The sequence below is a fragment of the Hoplias malabaricus genome, chromosome X2 (assembly GCF_029633855.1).
Source record: "Hoplias malabaricus isolate fHopMal1 chromosome X2, fHopMal1.hap1, whole genome shotgun sequence".
NCBI lineage: Eukaryota > Metazoa > Chordata > Actinopteri > Characiformes > Erythrinidae > Hoplias > Hoplias malabaricus.
Genome location: NC_089819.1, coordinates 17,587,390 through 17,602,989, shown reverse-complemented (window position 1 = coordinate 17,602,989; position 15,600 = coordinate 17,587,390). Strand labels below are relative to the sequence as shown.

General features: G+C 38.4%; 1 protein-coding gene across 1 annotated transcript; it reads right to left on the bottom strand.

The window, feature by feature from the left end:
- Positions 1-4,344: 4,344 nt before the first annotated feature.
- Positions 4,345-12,393, bottom strand: LOC136676752 (urea transporter 2-like). The gene is made up of 10 exons (XM_066653956.1): positions 12,308-12,393; positions 12,151-12,207; positions 11,363-11,537; positions 8,984-9,173; positions 8,439-8,567; positions 8,149-8,341; positions 7,419-7,566; positions 6,297-6,431; positions 6,121-6,170; positions 4,345-6,001 (listed from the first exon to the last, which is right to left on the bottom strand). The coding sequence occupies exons 1-10, from the start codon at positions 12,329-12,331 to the stop codon at positions 5,630-5,632; spliced, it is 1,473 nt and encodes a 490-aa protein (XP_066510053.1). The 5' UTR covers positions 12,332-12,393; the 3' UTR covers positions 4,345-5,629.
- Between the last annotated feature and the right edge of the window lie 3,207 nt (positions 12,394-15,600).

The following is a 15,600-nucleotide window of genomic DNA, read 5'->3' as shown; positions in this document are numbered from 1 at the left end:
ATCCAGTTCAGAGTTGCAGTGGGTCCATAGCCTACCTGGAATCATTGGGCGCAAGGCAGGAATACACCCTGGAGGGGGCGCCAGTCACATTCTCACACACACACACACACACACACATACGGACACTTTTGAGTCGCCAATCCACCTACCAACGTGTGGTTTTTTTTGTTTTTTTTTTTGTTTTTTTTGTTTTGGACTGTGGGAGGAAACCAGAGCAAACCCATGCGAACACGGGGAGAACACACCAACTACTCACAGACAGTCACCCGGAGCAGGACTCGAACCCACAACCTCCAGGTCCCTGGAGCTGTGTGACTGCGCCACTACTGAGCAATATGATACTATAAAATATTATCAACTAACATACAATTTCAAACACAAGCATGAGAAATACTAAAATCTCCCAGCCTTTACACAGGTACATTTTGACAGACATAAAACAAAAAGTTGTTTGGCAGATGGACATTCATAAACATTTTTGTGACCCATTTTATAAAACTCATCAAAAAATGATGTACATTTGTTTAAACCAAATGTTCTTTAGTCATTGCCGGTTCAAACTCTTTGCTGGATACTGAGGCCTACTGAACTAGGAGGATGTACACTAGTAGATGCTTCCTCTGAGACATGAAGCAAGGCTGATATTTGAAATGCTGCTTGTACAACAGCACAGGTAGAGACCAATACAATTGATGACTCTACTGTTCTTTGGGCCAAAGCTATTCTCAGAAAGTCCTAAAGACAGTGGAAATGTGGTTAGATGAGTCCATATTTCAGACAACAGACCATTCACACTTTTCAGTGATTTGTGCAACAAACATTATTTGTCATGGTATGGGGGATGCATCAAGGTTGCATCTATTCTCCTTTTTTGCTTTTAAAAAGGAGACTCTGACAACACAGACATCTGAGAAGCTAAAGTCTTGTATTAAGCAAAAAATTGGCAACAATTTGAAACAGCAGCTCTGTGTATCTTCAGTTTCCATATGATTATAAGGTGCAGTGAACAGTGGTCAGTGAACAATTTCTTTATAATGATCTGTTTAATTAAGGTTCAGGTGAATTAACATATCACAGATTCTTATTCTGGATTTTACTTTTATTTTTTTTTTCATTTTATTAAATTCTTGAAAACAGCATTTGTAGTGGTGTGTGAGAGTGTGTCCTACTAAAAAGATTCTGGACAGTTGGCATTTCTATTAATTCTCAGACCAGGAGAGGTAAAGGGGTGGTGAATGTGGTTGGAATGTAGAGAATGTAATCTCTGCCAGATTATCTGCCCAGTGAAACTGACAGCTGTATGTCTAGATGGCAGCTTCTTTCTAAATGCCAGCTTTTCATCTGGACACAAATCAAGATGTTACATCATTACACTTACCTGTTTCCAGAAACCCTTTCTTAATACAAAAATCTAAATAGGACAATGGCAGGGTGAGTGTATCTGCAAAGTTTTGGACATGTATAATTGTGCACATACAGCTTTGAAAATCTCCAAAGAACATGAATAACTGTGTGAGTGTCTGTGGTGTACTTTGGTAATTGATACTACACACTTCTGGGTATATAACTTAGAAATGCATGAAATATTTCGGTGCTGTGGCCTTCAACATGTAAATAAATTGTCTTTTGTGCTCCCTTCACATGTTGCAGTACAGAAACCAACTTTTCTAATGGGAGGCTAAAATGGTTGTGAATGAAAACGGAGAGCAAATAGCATTTTTCATTCATACATTGTCTGTAAACCCGTATCCAGTTCAGGGTAGTGGTGGTGGTGTCTGGAGCCTACCCGGAATCACTGGGCGCAAGACGAGAACACACTCTGGAGATGACGCCAGTCCTTTACAGGGCAACACACACTCGCACATTCACTCACAAACTCACACCTATGGACCAAATCACATTATTCTGCTGCATATTTCTACTTTCTCAAACAGGGAGATCTCTATGTCAAGTACATCCCCACCCTTATCCTTTATCACATTACCTGCTTTATCACAGTATATGGCCTCTGACCTCCTGACATTGTACATGACAACAGTCTCCCAAATTCTGCATGCTTGTTTTAGAAAAACAGAAAAGTCGTAACTTGAAAAGTTTAAAGTTTTGCTCCAAAGTCTAAAATAAATTTTGATTCAGTGACAATACAGCTCATCACCTATAAAACACAGAGCCTGTTTTGAAATGTGGCGGCAGCATCATGTTTTGTGGATGCGTAACACAGATTGGCACCAAGTATGACGATATACTACATACAGGGGTTGGACAATGAAACTGAAACACCTGTCATTGTAGTGTGGGAGGTTTCATGGCTAAATTGGACCAGCCTGGTGGCCAATCTTCATTAATTGCACATTGCACCAGTAAGAGCAGAGTGTGAAGGTTCAATTAGCAGAGGGTAAGGGCACAGTTTTGCTCAAAATATTGCAATGCACACAACATTATGGGTGACATACCAGAGTTCAAAAGAGGACAAACTGTTGGTGCACGTCTTGCTGGTGCATCTGTGACCAAGACAGTAAGTCTTTGTGATGTATCAAGAGCCACGGTATCCAGGGTAATGTCAGCATACCACCAAGAAGGACGAAACATATCCAACAGGATTAACTGGACACAAGAGGAAGCTGTCTGAGAGGGATGTTCGGGTGCTGACCCGGATTGTATCCAAAAAACATAAAACCACGGCTGCCCAAATCACGGCAGAATTAAATGTGCACCTCAGCTCTCCTGTTTCCATCAGAACTGTCCATCGGGAGCTCCACAGGGTCAATACACACGGCCGGGCTGCTATAGCCAAACCTTTGGTCACTCATGCCAATGCCAAAGTCGGTTTTAGTGGTGCAAGGAGCGCAAATCTTGGGCTGTGGATAATGTGAAACGTATTGTTCTCTGATGAGTCCAAATTTATTGTTTTCCCCACATCCGGGAGAGTTACGGTGTGGAGAAGCCCCAAAGAAGTGTACCACCCAGACTGTTGCATGCCCAAAGTGAAGCATGTGGGTGGATCAGTGATGGTTTGGGCTGCCATATCATGGCATTCCCTTGGCCCAATGGCTGGATGGGCGCGTAACTGCCAAGGACTACCGAACCATTCTGGAGGACCATATGCATCCAATGGTTCAAATATTGCATCCTGAAGGCGGTGCCGTGTATCAGGACGACAATGCACCAATACACACAGCAAGACTGGTGAAAGATTGGTTTGATGAACATGAAAGTGAAGTTGAACATCTCCCATGGCCTGCACAGTCACCAGATCTAAATATTATTGAGACACTTTGGAGTGTTTTGGAGGAGCGAGTCAGGAAACGTTTTCCTCCACCAGCATCAGGTAGTGACCTGGCCGCTATCCTGCAAGAAGAATGGCTTAAAATCCCTCTGACCACTGTGCAGGACTTGTATATGTCATTCCCAAGACGGATTGACACAGTATTGGCTGCAAAAGGAGGCCCTACACCATACTAATAAATGATTGTGGTCTAAAACCAGGTGTTTCAGTTTCATTGTCCAACCCCTGTATATCTTTTAAAAACCTGCTTATATCTGGAAAGCAGGATATAGTAATTAATTTCATCTTCCACCATCATAATAATAGGATGTTTATATGCACAACATGGACAATATTATATAGAGTACTTGCTCTCCTACTTGAAAAGTGGTTTATATTTGATGTTGGGGGCATTTTTTTGTGAGGATTTAAAGACTTTAAACCACTACAGCATTAATATGATCAGAAACTAATAGTATTATAGTATATTAAATAATATACTGACATCACCTGGCAAACAGACTCTGCTTCAACATTTTGTAAAGTCGGATAAAACTGATGGAATGAAAGTTCATGTAAGGGCTTCTTTACAAAAATGTACAGCTGTATTACAACCAAACAACACTTCAAAAAGTATATGTTGTATGATTTGATGTTTATACAACTAAGGTTTTGTTATTTTGTATGTTATTTATCTTTTTTTTTTTTTCATTTGAACAGTGGTAGTGTCGCAGTCACACAGCTCCAGGGACCTGGAGGTTGTGGGTTCGATTCCCACTCTGGGTGACTGTCTGTGAGTTGGTGTGTTCTCTCTGTGTCCGCATGGGTTTCCTCCGGGTGCTCTGGTTTCCTCCCACAGTCCAAAAACACACGTTGGTAGGTGGATTGGCGACTCTAAAGTGTCTGTAGGTGTGAGTGAATGTGTGACTGTGTGTGTTACCCTGTGAAGGACTGGTGCCCCATCCAGGGTGTATTCCCACCTTGTGGCCGATGATTCCAGGTAGGCTCTGGACCCACCGCGATGATAATGAATAATGAAATGTTTGCATTCCAAAAATAGGCAGTTTCAAAGAGGCCATTCAGACGTTATTTATTCACTGTAGTTTATTTAATAACTACATAGAGCATTTAAACACTACACAGAACAGTGTAGTCCAATGTAGTATGTACAGTGAGAGCTTCCCTTGTTCTGTTCAACTAAATACAATTTCTATCTCTAGGTAAACTATTTTATTCTCATTTTATAAAATATAAATCTTGTACAGAATAACGTATTTGACTTTTAACATACAGTTACATTTTTTCAATTATAACAATAAAAAAGCAAGAAAAATAAAAAAAAATACCTGAAGATATCTTTAAATACTGGTAAAAATTAGGTAAGAGGTACAGCTTCATTTGAATTTGACACTATTCCTGTAAGTGTATTTTGTTCCTTAGTGGATAAACAGTGATTTACAGTACACAAAGAAATAGATTTACACTATGGGTTCTTTATAAAGCATGTGTTGCAAAACAGGAAGATTTTAAAAGGATTTTCAATGTTTTAAATGACCATATTTAACAGTCTATTTGTCAATTTCTGGAGGCATTTTTAACCCGTTGGCTCTGTGTGGTTCACTGACTGGCCATGAACTCTCACTATTATTTGTGCTGTTTTCGTATTCTCTGGATTGCTGTGTTATTTGTCTGTTGATGTCCATTGTTCTGAGTATTGAAATGTGCTTTATTAAAATGTTTTGTTATTATTTTGCTTGCATTATTATAAGAATATATTATTATAATTTAATAGTAATATACATCATATTAAAAGGCCACAAATTACTACCAGTAAAAATAAAAATATATAATGACATCTCGGTCAGATATCTATGTGCAATAAGGTCCATATATCATGACATTTTTACAGAGAAATGGGCCGCTGGTGTTTCTAAATTATGCAAAAAAAAAAAGGCAAATGAAATGCCATTGCTCTGCACACTCAGGTACCAAGGGTTCTCTGAGTGATGCCTAAAAGAAAAATGTTTGTTTTGTAAAAGGGTGATTATAAGCATTGCATTCACTCAAGACACACTGAAAAATTGCTTTTTTGAAGAGTGGAATTTGATGATATATGAACATCTATACCTCAGAGACACAGGGAAGGTGGAAATTGTGTACATTTAAAACATTTACATTTTTCCCATAACCAAGTCTCTCATTAAGAAAATGTGGTGTTAAATGCAGCTATTTGAACCAGGGTTGATGCTGATGTTTATAAATGGAATAATATGTTGTGTAATTGTCTGCTTGTGCAGATCAATGAGCATATAAAAAATATTCAGCAGGCCAAAGAAGTACTAATGTAATTCAAACTGGAGGTAATTATAAACATGTTGAATCTGTGCTGACAGTAATGGTTGTGTTTTCTGGTAAATTCTCCGTGTTGTTAGTGTGTTTTTCAGCACTCGTCTCTGGAAGCTTCGATTGCTCCTGCTGCTGGCTCTCTATCATAATCTTAAAGTCACACTCTTTTGCCATCTGAGCCTCTTTCTCCTGCTGTTGCACCTTCTCTTGGGCTTTCTGCAGCTTCTCAGCTCTCTCCTCTTTTTTCAACTTCCAGAAGTAGATGAGGTTTTTCTCAGGATAGGTCACCTTGGCCAGTGGCAGCTTGTAGATGGCTTTTATCTCAGTGGTGATCAAAAGGAAAGTGAGGGCAGACAGGCAAAAGGGCCAAGTGCAAGCTGGGAGACCAAACTATACAAGAACAACATTAGAGAAACGACTGATTATGAAATTGGCTTGTTACAGACCACACCATTTCAACATCATTTAGGGCAGTTAAACTGCCAGTGAGTGAATAATGCAGTACTTACCGTGGCCATAATATTGGCGATAGCGGAGCTGAGGTAGGCGCAGAAAAATGCTGCAGGGAAATGAGAAATGAAATGAAGGTCATTAGAGTGTATCTGATAGTACATCAAACTGTTCTTACGTAACCAGAATCATTTAGCAAAGAGGAAATAGAAAACTGTTTCAGTAGGGTGCATACCACATGTGACTGCCAAGAGATGGGCCTGCCATGTGAGAGCATAGAACATTCCACCTATTGCGATACAAGCCAAAACGCAGTTGTATCCCCACAGCCCAAAGTAGATGTTCTGGAAGGGTGCAGCAAGAGCGAGACCTGAAATAACAAATAAGGAGGAATCACTCTCTGTTAATGTGACATTCAAGGATCAATTAACCTGTCCATACATCACTTACACATGCTGTTGCAAAGTTGGACGAATTTTACAAAATGCTGGCAAAAGAAACCCATGCAATCCAATGCTAAATTTGAGCAAATATCTGATGTTTGAGTGCTATTTCTTTAAGATTATATTTATTTTCTAAGATATATAATTTATTAAGATTTATATTATGTCACTGGGTTTAATGGATCACAAGGTCTGCCCTAACATCTCTGTAAAATTCCTACTCTTATCAGTGGCTTGATTTTTTTTTTCATGGGACTCATGAGGTCTACAGGAGATATTTATCAGTTCAGCATATTTATCAGTACCTAATCTTCTAGGGTATCAAAGCAGTGCTGCCAAGTGCTTAAACATGTCATCAGGAGTGTACCTCCCTGCGACGCTGATGATAATCTGACCTTTTCACAGTCATTCTTTGTATTCTAATGGTTTTACTAGATGCCAGATGGCGAGGGCTGTGTTTCTTTGCTGTAATGTAACGAGGTTGTCCAATTTTTTTTTAGCACCTTTCAAAAATGGCTGGGTAATGTGAAATTCCAGGACTGTTATACCACAGTTTGTAGCAGGCCTGATATTAGGGGCTCATTTTGTGAGGCAAAGACCCACCAGCCAAGCATCATGCCGCACCGAAGGTTTAAAAAGTTGGCAAAAATCAAGGTAAAATGAAATGTATAAGAGGTTATAAGATGTATCAGTATAACAGGCTATATTACATGAGGTTCTGCAAGCAAAACCTTTTACTGGCAATGTTTTAGGGCTATGATGCATGTTGAAAATTAATCTAATATTTATAATGTGCAGATATCTGACTTGTTGAAAACATGGCTGACCTCTTGATTCTCCCTTTAATATGTGGCTCCATTTAGACCATTATAGCTGCTACAAAAATAAATCAAGAGAAGTTGACGCAGACTTACCTGACACCATACCTATGGCAGAACCAATCACCGCATGAACACAAGTGATTGGTGAAGAAATAAAAAGTGCAATGATGAAAATGCCTCCTGTCCAAGCATTGTCACAGCCATAGACCTGCCCAATACCCACAGGAATGGACCGAAAGAGCTAGGGAAAACAATGAGAGAAAAAATGGTCACATAATCAGGAATATTGGGATATGGCTGATTCTGCCTGGGTTGACGTGTATGTTAGGTATGAGGTGCAAGGTGCCTCATAGAATATGCTGACTGTCAGGAAATCTGGCAATTCCAGCTCTCTTGAATTCCAGACTTACCGTACCAGCATCATCTAAATGGCACACTAAACTTGTGACCTTATTATCAGTTCAGAAGCTTCTAGAACAGCACGGCGTGTCCTCCTTAAAACGTTGCTGTCCTTAAAGGACCCATACCCTCCCATTTAGTTAATGACCACAGGACCGTTTTTTTAATGTTAATGTTTATCTAAGAAAGATTCACATAAATAATCTCAGTTCTCATTTCAGATTAAACACTCATTATTACAACAGGAATGTTTCTGAATGTGTGACATATATACAACAATTATAATACATTTACTGGATTTCAGTGCAGGGGACTACACTTTTAAACATTAACACTTACAAATACCATGAGCCCCTGCAATAGAAGTTAGAAAATTGCAGATTTATTTTAAGAAATGAACATCAACTTTAGAGCACACTCTTACCAAAGCATAATCCAGCTCAGACCAGGTGATGTTGGGGAAGGAGGTCACAGGTTGGATTAGAACCTGAGGGAAGTGCTGGTTGTAATGGCCTGTAGCCACTATGTGTAGACACACCAAGATGTTGAAAGGAAGAGTAAAGACCGGCAAATCCCAGCGACTGTTGATAGAGGCCAGTGCACTGGAGACAATCGGGCTGCAGGATGTAAAATATTCAAGCATTTTCAATAGGACATAGAGATTCCCTGCACATGTTTTACTACATTCACTGTACAGTAAGTGTAAAAACTCACCATGCCATTGACAAGAAGATATTGGGCAGCAGAAGCCACCAGTACCAGTCACCAGCACTGGAGAAGACAGCCATCAGAAGACCCACCAGGATTCCATTATATCCATACAAACCTGCTGCTATAGCTCCCCTAAAATAAAAATATATATATATATAATAAATAAAATGTAAAAAATAGACACTAAATATGTATCTTTCCACTGATGTTTCAAAATTTCTGCATAATTTAAAACTTTTGTTTAATCTGTTTGAAAAAAAAAGGCTGCAAAGAAAGCAATTTTAAAATCTTATTTAACTTAATTTTACATTCAATAAAATTACATATAACCACACAGCAGACACATGTACATGCATTGGTCATTTTAATAAAGTGTATACATTTATGTTGTACACAGACAATAATGACTCTGGGTTCCTATCACAATAACTTAAATATCAGTTCTTAAGTGTCTAAAGTGTGATTACTTCACTTCAAATCACGCGTAACATTTCAATAAAGTAATTATACAGAAATTAAAGTAAAATCTTACAGAAGCATAGAAGTACCTGTTTTGTTTCAAAATGAGGGCTGAGATAGTGGCAAATAAGGTGCCTACGAAGCCATTGAGAGCAACCCATCTGCTCTGGAGGATAAGTCCAGCAAAAATGATGAGTCCACTCAAGGGGTTGTTCACAAACATGACCTGTGCTGCCCCTCTCAGCACCCAGTCCAAAATCTGAATCAGGATGAACTGACCTGAACACAACACATTTTACAAGAAACTGTTAATTTAGCACTGATTATGAAACTCTAAAATATAAGCTACCACTATGAACACTACACCCCTGAAATATATTTGATTCTCAGACATTTATACATTGTCAAATCTAACCACTAGACCTCCTCTTTATAACAGAACTAACTACAGGGTCATGCACCAAACATGACCTACATTGAATGATTGCCTGTGCATGGCAATCATTTTTTAAACTAAAGATCTCATCAAATATCACGTTTCAAATCTTTTTTTCTTTTTCAAATACATGTTTTCAGTGATGCATTCAAAGAATTTTACAAGTGAATAGACATTCACACACAAAACCAGATATACATATTTTTATCATTTCATCTACGCTGAGATAAGAGTTGAGTTGTCATATGCTATTCTTGACATTAGGTCATGTACGAGCGCAGGAAACTTCTAGAATTCTCTAAAAGCCATAATGAATTTTTCACATTATGATTATTGAGATGTAAACATATGATTGTAAAAGCTAACAGTTATCCCCCTGAATAATCCTGACAAATCTAAGACACCCCACCATTTTTACTGCATAATATGGTGGAGTAGACCACAAAATCACTTGCATGTCACCAGGATAATGCACTTTTACAGACATTGTGTTTCGATGGACGTATTGTTTCAGCACTGGGTGTGGATCCTAAACCAAACAAATTAACCCCCCAAGAGAGGAAGCGATGTCTGGTTTGTGCTTTCTCTAATGAGCCAAGGATAAGTGCAATTCAGTTTGAAACTGCAGCAGTACTAATTTTCCTGTTTACACTGTAGACCCACCTCTTCTGCTAGGCTTTAACAGGGTTATCCCAAATACCAAGAGTCAGTGCTAATATTGAACTTCAACTTAAATACCCTTTGTACGCGTTACCTCCGGAAAGGCTTCAAAGACACCAATATGTCTACTTACAGAAACAGACAAATTGCTGCTGAGCAGTCATTAGGCCTGCCAGGGAAGCCCTGAACCAGACAATCATCTGTATGTATATGCATATATGACAGCAAGCATGCCAGCAATACACCATAACTGTTATCAGTATCTGTTTAAGAAAGTGTAAACAAAGGGCCAATACAGACATATGCTTTGATGCATTTCTACTTATGCAGGGGGTCTGGGTGTGCTGGTATCCAGGCAGTTAGTTAGAGTGGGCTGCTGATATCGGAGAATTGTGGGCAGCTCTTTATATATGTGGCCCACGTGGTGTAATCAGTTGTCTTCATTTTGAGAGATTTTGTAGGTCCTATGTCAAGGCCAGAGATCTGCATTTTTCTCATTGGGCATGTTTGACTTGAAGCTTATTGTAACTTATTCTACTAAACTGAGAAGTTTGACTTTGTTGAACAGTGCATCTACCACCTCACAGATCCAAATTCAGTAAATATGTTTTATTAACTCTCAGCAAATAAAACATATGCATTTAAACACAATCAGGCACCGAACATAATGCAAGGAAACACAATGTTAATCATGGGCAACCCTAAAAATATGTGCTGACCCCCAGTCAAAGGCTATGGCTAAGCTCAGCCTGGACAGAGGCAGGTCTTGCTGTTTATTACACTGATATTTTTCTAACAAGCTGAAAAATTGGTCATAAAATCTCAAGCAATGAACTGCTGCTCCACTGTGTTAAAACATGTCCATGTAGTGTTTTAAATATGCTAGGTGTAGCATTAAAGAAATTTGCAGTTAACATCATGGCTAAGCATTTCCTCTGTGTTTCATTTTACAGTCTCCAATGGGCAGATTCAGACTGCAAGAATTTGTTTTAAGTTATAAACCTGAGTAGCCAATCCTGTCTAACTGTGCAGGCGGGGCTTTTGAGCATGCAGCCTACTGAATGAAAGTGGAGGCGTAGAGTCACTTCTTTAAAGGCTTAAGGAGATTTCAGGTTGGAAACATTTTGCTGAACAGATTCTTTTTTATTGGTCTAACTTATAACCTGAGGACAAACTTTCTTATATCAAACATGAGAGAGCAGGGAAACCCAAGCTTCCTCAGGTGAGACTTTCTGTTGATATTTGAGAGTTTGTTCAGCAGTGCAGTTACTCTGTTTTTCTGTCATCACATTTTCAAAGGGCTGATATAGTACAGTACTAATGACTGGAATAATATAAATGTTTATATACACACACACAACTTAGGCTTTACCTTTTATCCACTCGGCAAAGGGAGCCATGTCTCCGGCGAAGTAAGACACAAAGCGCGTAAGTTTGACCTTCACGTTCCTGGATGAAGATGTGGTGGGGTGCTGCTCTCCCTTCTCAGGGGTCTGACCCTTCTGCTCTGTCTGAATAACTTTGTTGGCCATGAGTGGTTGCAGCTCCTAGCAAAAACAATGATTATGTTTTTTCTCTTTAAAACAGTAAAGATAGATATCAACCTGTTTGATAGAAACATTAGAAACAAGCAGTGAAAAATTAAGGAATGTATTTTTTTCTTTTCAGAAAAGAGAGAGATTAGTGATTCAATATTCAGTGAAAAAGCCTAATAAATATTGAATAAAATACATTAAATCACTGCAGTTTATACATTTTCAAGCTACACTTAAAACATGCTTCTGTTGCATCTGTTGTAATAACGTGTATGCTTTATTCTTTGTTGTTATTAGAAGTTTTTCATGTTTGTTTTTCTTTGCACAGCATGTGATCGGCTCTCAGTACAATGAGTTTAGGGTCTTTGAGTATCTTGTGTAACAGTGAATGTTGCACAACAGCTGCAGCAGTAGTGAAGCAGACCTGCATTCTGACTGTTGCCTAATGTACAGTAACATTTTACAGTCCAGAGTCCAGTTTTATCTCCTATAGACTAATAAAACAGCTAAATGCCCATAACATTTGATGAAAGTATAATGCATTTGTTGTGACAGATCTGTTATAAATCTCAAATTCGTTCATATTTAGACTTTCTTTAGGTGATTCACTGATCAGGTGCCTTACCTTTGAGTGCTCAGAAATAGATGCTTGGAGGATGTTTGCAATATTCGCAGAAATAACCTGTAACAGAATTAATATATTTAAATATTGAATATTATTATTCAAATCATTCATAAAACAGTTTAATGAAATTACAAAAGAAATATAGAATACACTCTACCTCTGAGATTTGTGATGCAGGCATATATAGGGCTTGTTGATTTCAGGAAGTTTCTCCAGAAGACAGCAAGTGTGCAGAAAATATCTATCTGAGCTGTGGTTTTTATAGGGGGCTCCTGAAAATAAAACTCCTCCTACTAGGACTTAGATACTTAGGGAAATGAGTCTGGAAATTTCTCTTTCTCACTCTCTCTAACACACACACACACACACACACACACACACACACACTCTCTCTCTCTCTCTCTCTCTCTGTCTCTCAGACGTGGTCATCACCCAATACCTAGTTTGATAAATCAATATTTCATCATGTAAATCAAGCCTGATGCTGATTCAAAACGATCAAGGACAATATTTGGATACAAACTTTGTTCTACACACCAGCTCATTGACTACTTTGTACAATAATTTTTACATTTTTTTTAATATATATATATATATATATATATAAAACCACCCAATGCAGGGAAATAAAATGTTTAAAGCGGAACAAGCTTTAGCATACAGTGTCAAGGTCTACACTGAGGAAAATGGAGAATGCATAGATTTCACTTTATTTTAACTTTGGAAAAAATTCTGCTAATACAGTGGAGTCACTTGCAGTGAGGGTGGCATAATTCTGAGCACGAGACCCATGATCCCTGACTATTGTGAAGGTGTGGTCACAAACAAATTCTCTTGTTCACATTAAATACTACCCCCTTCTCTAAAAATTATCATCTCACAACATGGCTTAAAGCCCCTAGGAACCCATTTTAAAATTTTTTTTTTTTTTTGTATAATTCTAAACTTGGGTGTTATGTAAAACGTTCAACAAAGCTGAAATAAAAAAACACAAAACAAAAATATGATAAATCTCTCCTCAAAAATGAGCAAAATACACTCTTCAGAGCTGGTATGAGAACAGTGTGGGCGTGGTCCAATACTAATGACCTTGACTGACAGGTCTCTATCACTGAAGAACAGAATGCTCTTTAAGTTACCATGGCAACACAGCCTCGCGACAGAGCTGTCTCTGGGATTTTACTGTGAACTCTGGTTGTAATTGTGTGATTTCATTGCACAACTAAATAGCACAGGCAGGTAGAATTGACATTATACAACCGTTCATGTACGAAACTATGGACGTCTTTGATCTTTTATGTGTCTGTGGTGTGGTTTAGGGTGATTTTTTGTATATATGTAATTGATTATATTTTTATTTATATATATAACTGTGTGAACTGGATACCATAAAGAGTGTTTCCAAATTGGTGCTTTCCCCCACTGCTACTCTGCTGGACTGCAGACTGAGTGTGGCTTTTATCCACTGCTACTTTGCTGTACTGACAACTGAGTGGGTCTGTCTTCCCTGCTGTTACCCTGCTCTGTGCGCCGGTCCAGGACCTGCCCATTCTACATTGAGAGGAGAGCAGTACTGGTCATTGTTGAGGAGAAATTTATTATATTTCCGTTTTGTGTTTTTTTCTGTTTTTGCTGAAACAATACACCTAACACTCAAGTTTAGAATGATAAAAAAATTACGCAATGAGTTCCAAGGGGCTTTGAAGCTCATTCCTTCACATAAAATATTTTATCACACATTAAGAAGTCACCTGCATGCTTCATTTTACTATGGCTCAATAGTTCTGTTGCATTTTGATTTTTATCATGCTGAGTTTCAGACTCATTTAAAAGACAGTGGAAATTTCCTCAAGTGTATGACTTTGTCAAGTTGCTAGCAAGAGTTCAGTTCATGCAGTTCAAGCATGAAGAGGTACACCAGTGTCAGCCTTATCACATTTATACAATCAGGCTTAGGGTTTGAAAAAAAAAGTGCAGTGATGTAAGATAGTGATGCCTATCTTCTACAGCCTTCTAGTAATTTCTCATCAGGGTTCGTTACTATTACCACCGCAGGCACATATTCACTTCAGGAGTGAACATTGTGATCAAAATTTTATTCTGATTCTGGAATTTGATGGCGCCCAGGGTTCTTAGTTTAGCAAAAGAAAAAGAAAACAATCTAAGTGTATGGATGAAATGAACAAAGAAATGATAGCAGAGCAAATTTGTGCAGCATATTACACAAATTCTTTCCGTTTCCTAGTAATAGCTCCTGTCAGCTAGATATACTTTCAAATCCATAGCAGTGAGTAAAGTGTGGAAACTGACTTTAAGTACCGATAGAGACAGTTCTGGTGAACTGCCAGGTCATGGTTGTTAGGAGTTCATGTTTTTTTAAATGTTTTTTTAAATAAATTTTGGTAATTTTTGGTCATCAGTTTTGCATAACTCTTTACTCTTTACTAAACATCCCTTTACTCACAGGGATTAATTGTTTTGGTGATAGAAATGGGTTTACCTGAGTCATTAAATAGTGGACTATATGAATTAAATACTGTTTAAATGTGTAAAAAATGTCTAAATGGGCTCTAATTTACAAAATTTTCATTCAACTTGAATAAAATGAACTGGTAATAAAACTTGTTTATACTGTAAATGTTCTTTGTCTGTCCATCAGTATATGTTTCACTCTGTTAAAGTTCATTGTCTGTCAATTAGTGAATGTTACTCTGTAAAAGTTTTGCCTGCCGATCAGCAAATGCTTCACTGTGGAAAAGCAATGACCAAAAATGCACAGAATAACAAACAAACTATATACAGTGTTTACTCATGCCATGCTGCAAAAACGGTTGTGCTCAGCTATAGGCAAAAGGCAACATCACACTCTTAGCACTTCCATGGTGTGTCCTTTTGCACTCCTTTCTGTTCACACCTCCTACTACCTGTGGGTGCCCTTTCACTGGTGACTGCTGAATGAACATCAATGATGGGCACAGGAAGATGACCAATCAGTGACTTGGCAGGAGCTGAGAGAAGAAGCCAGCCGCAGAGCTCAGATGTCAACTTCTTCAAGAAAGTTGTTTGTCATTGTTTGTTTTTCTTTTACCAGACAGAGTTCTTTGTAAAGAATGTAGCTGTTTGTCATGGCAAGAAATGATAAAAGAGCTTTTTGTACCAGCGCATGGTTTTATGTTGCACAGAGTAGTATTGAATCAGCAGGTCTGACTGATCCATTCCACCTATGTGTCTGTTGTACTGGGTAACTGGTGTGGGACAGGGGACTGAAATCTTTGACCAGGAGCTGCCATCTTGCTTCACCCTCCTCTGCAGAGTTCCACTTGAAGGAGCTGGGTGAATTGTGGAGCACACCAATACCACCCAAGTATCCATTGTATGTATAAGATGTATAAGATCTTATAGAGCTTCTCTCAGATTTATCTGTGAGGGCATTTATATCTGTCCGAGGAC

Coding starts and splice junctions, on each gene's coding strand:
- LOC136676752 (XM_066653956.1), bottom strand. CDS start 12,331: ATGCCTGCATCACAAATCTCAGAG. Junction 12,208..12,307: donor CTGCATCACAAATCTCAGAG/GTAGAGTGTATT, acceptor ATTCTGTTACAG/GTTATTTCTGCGAATATTGC. Junction 7,567..8,148: donor CTGAGCTGGATTATGCTTTG/GTAAGAGTGTGC, acceptor TGTTTTCCCTAG/CTCTTTCGGTCCATTCCTGT.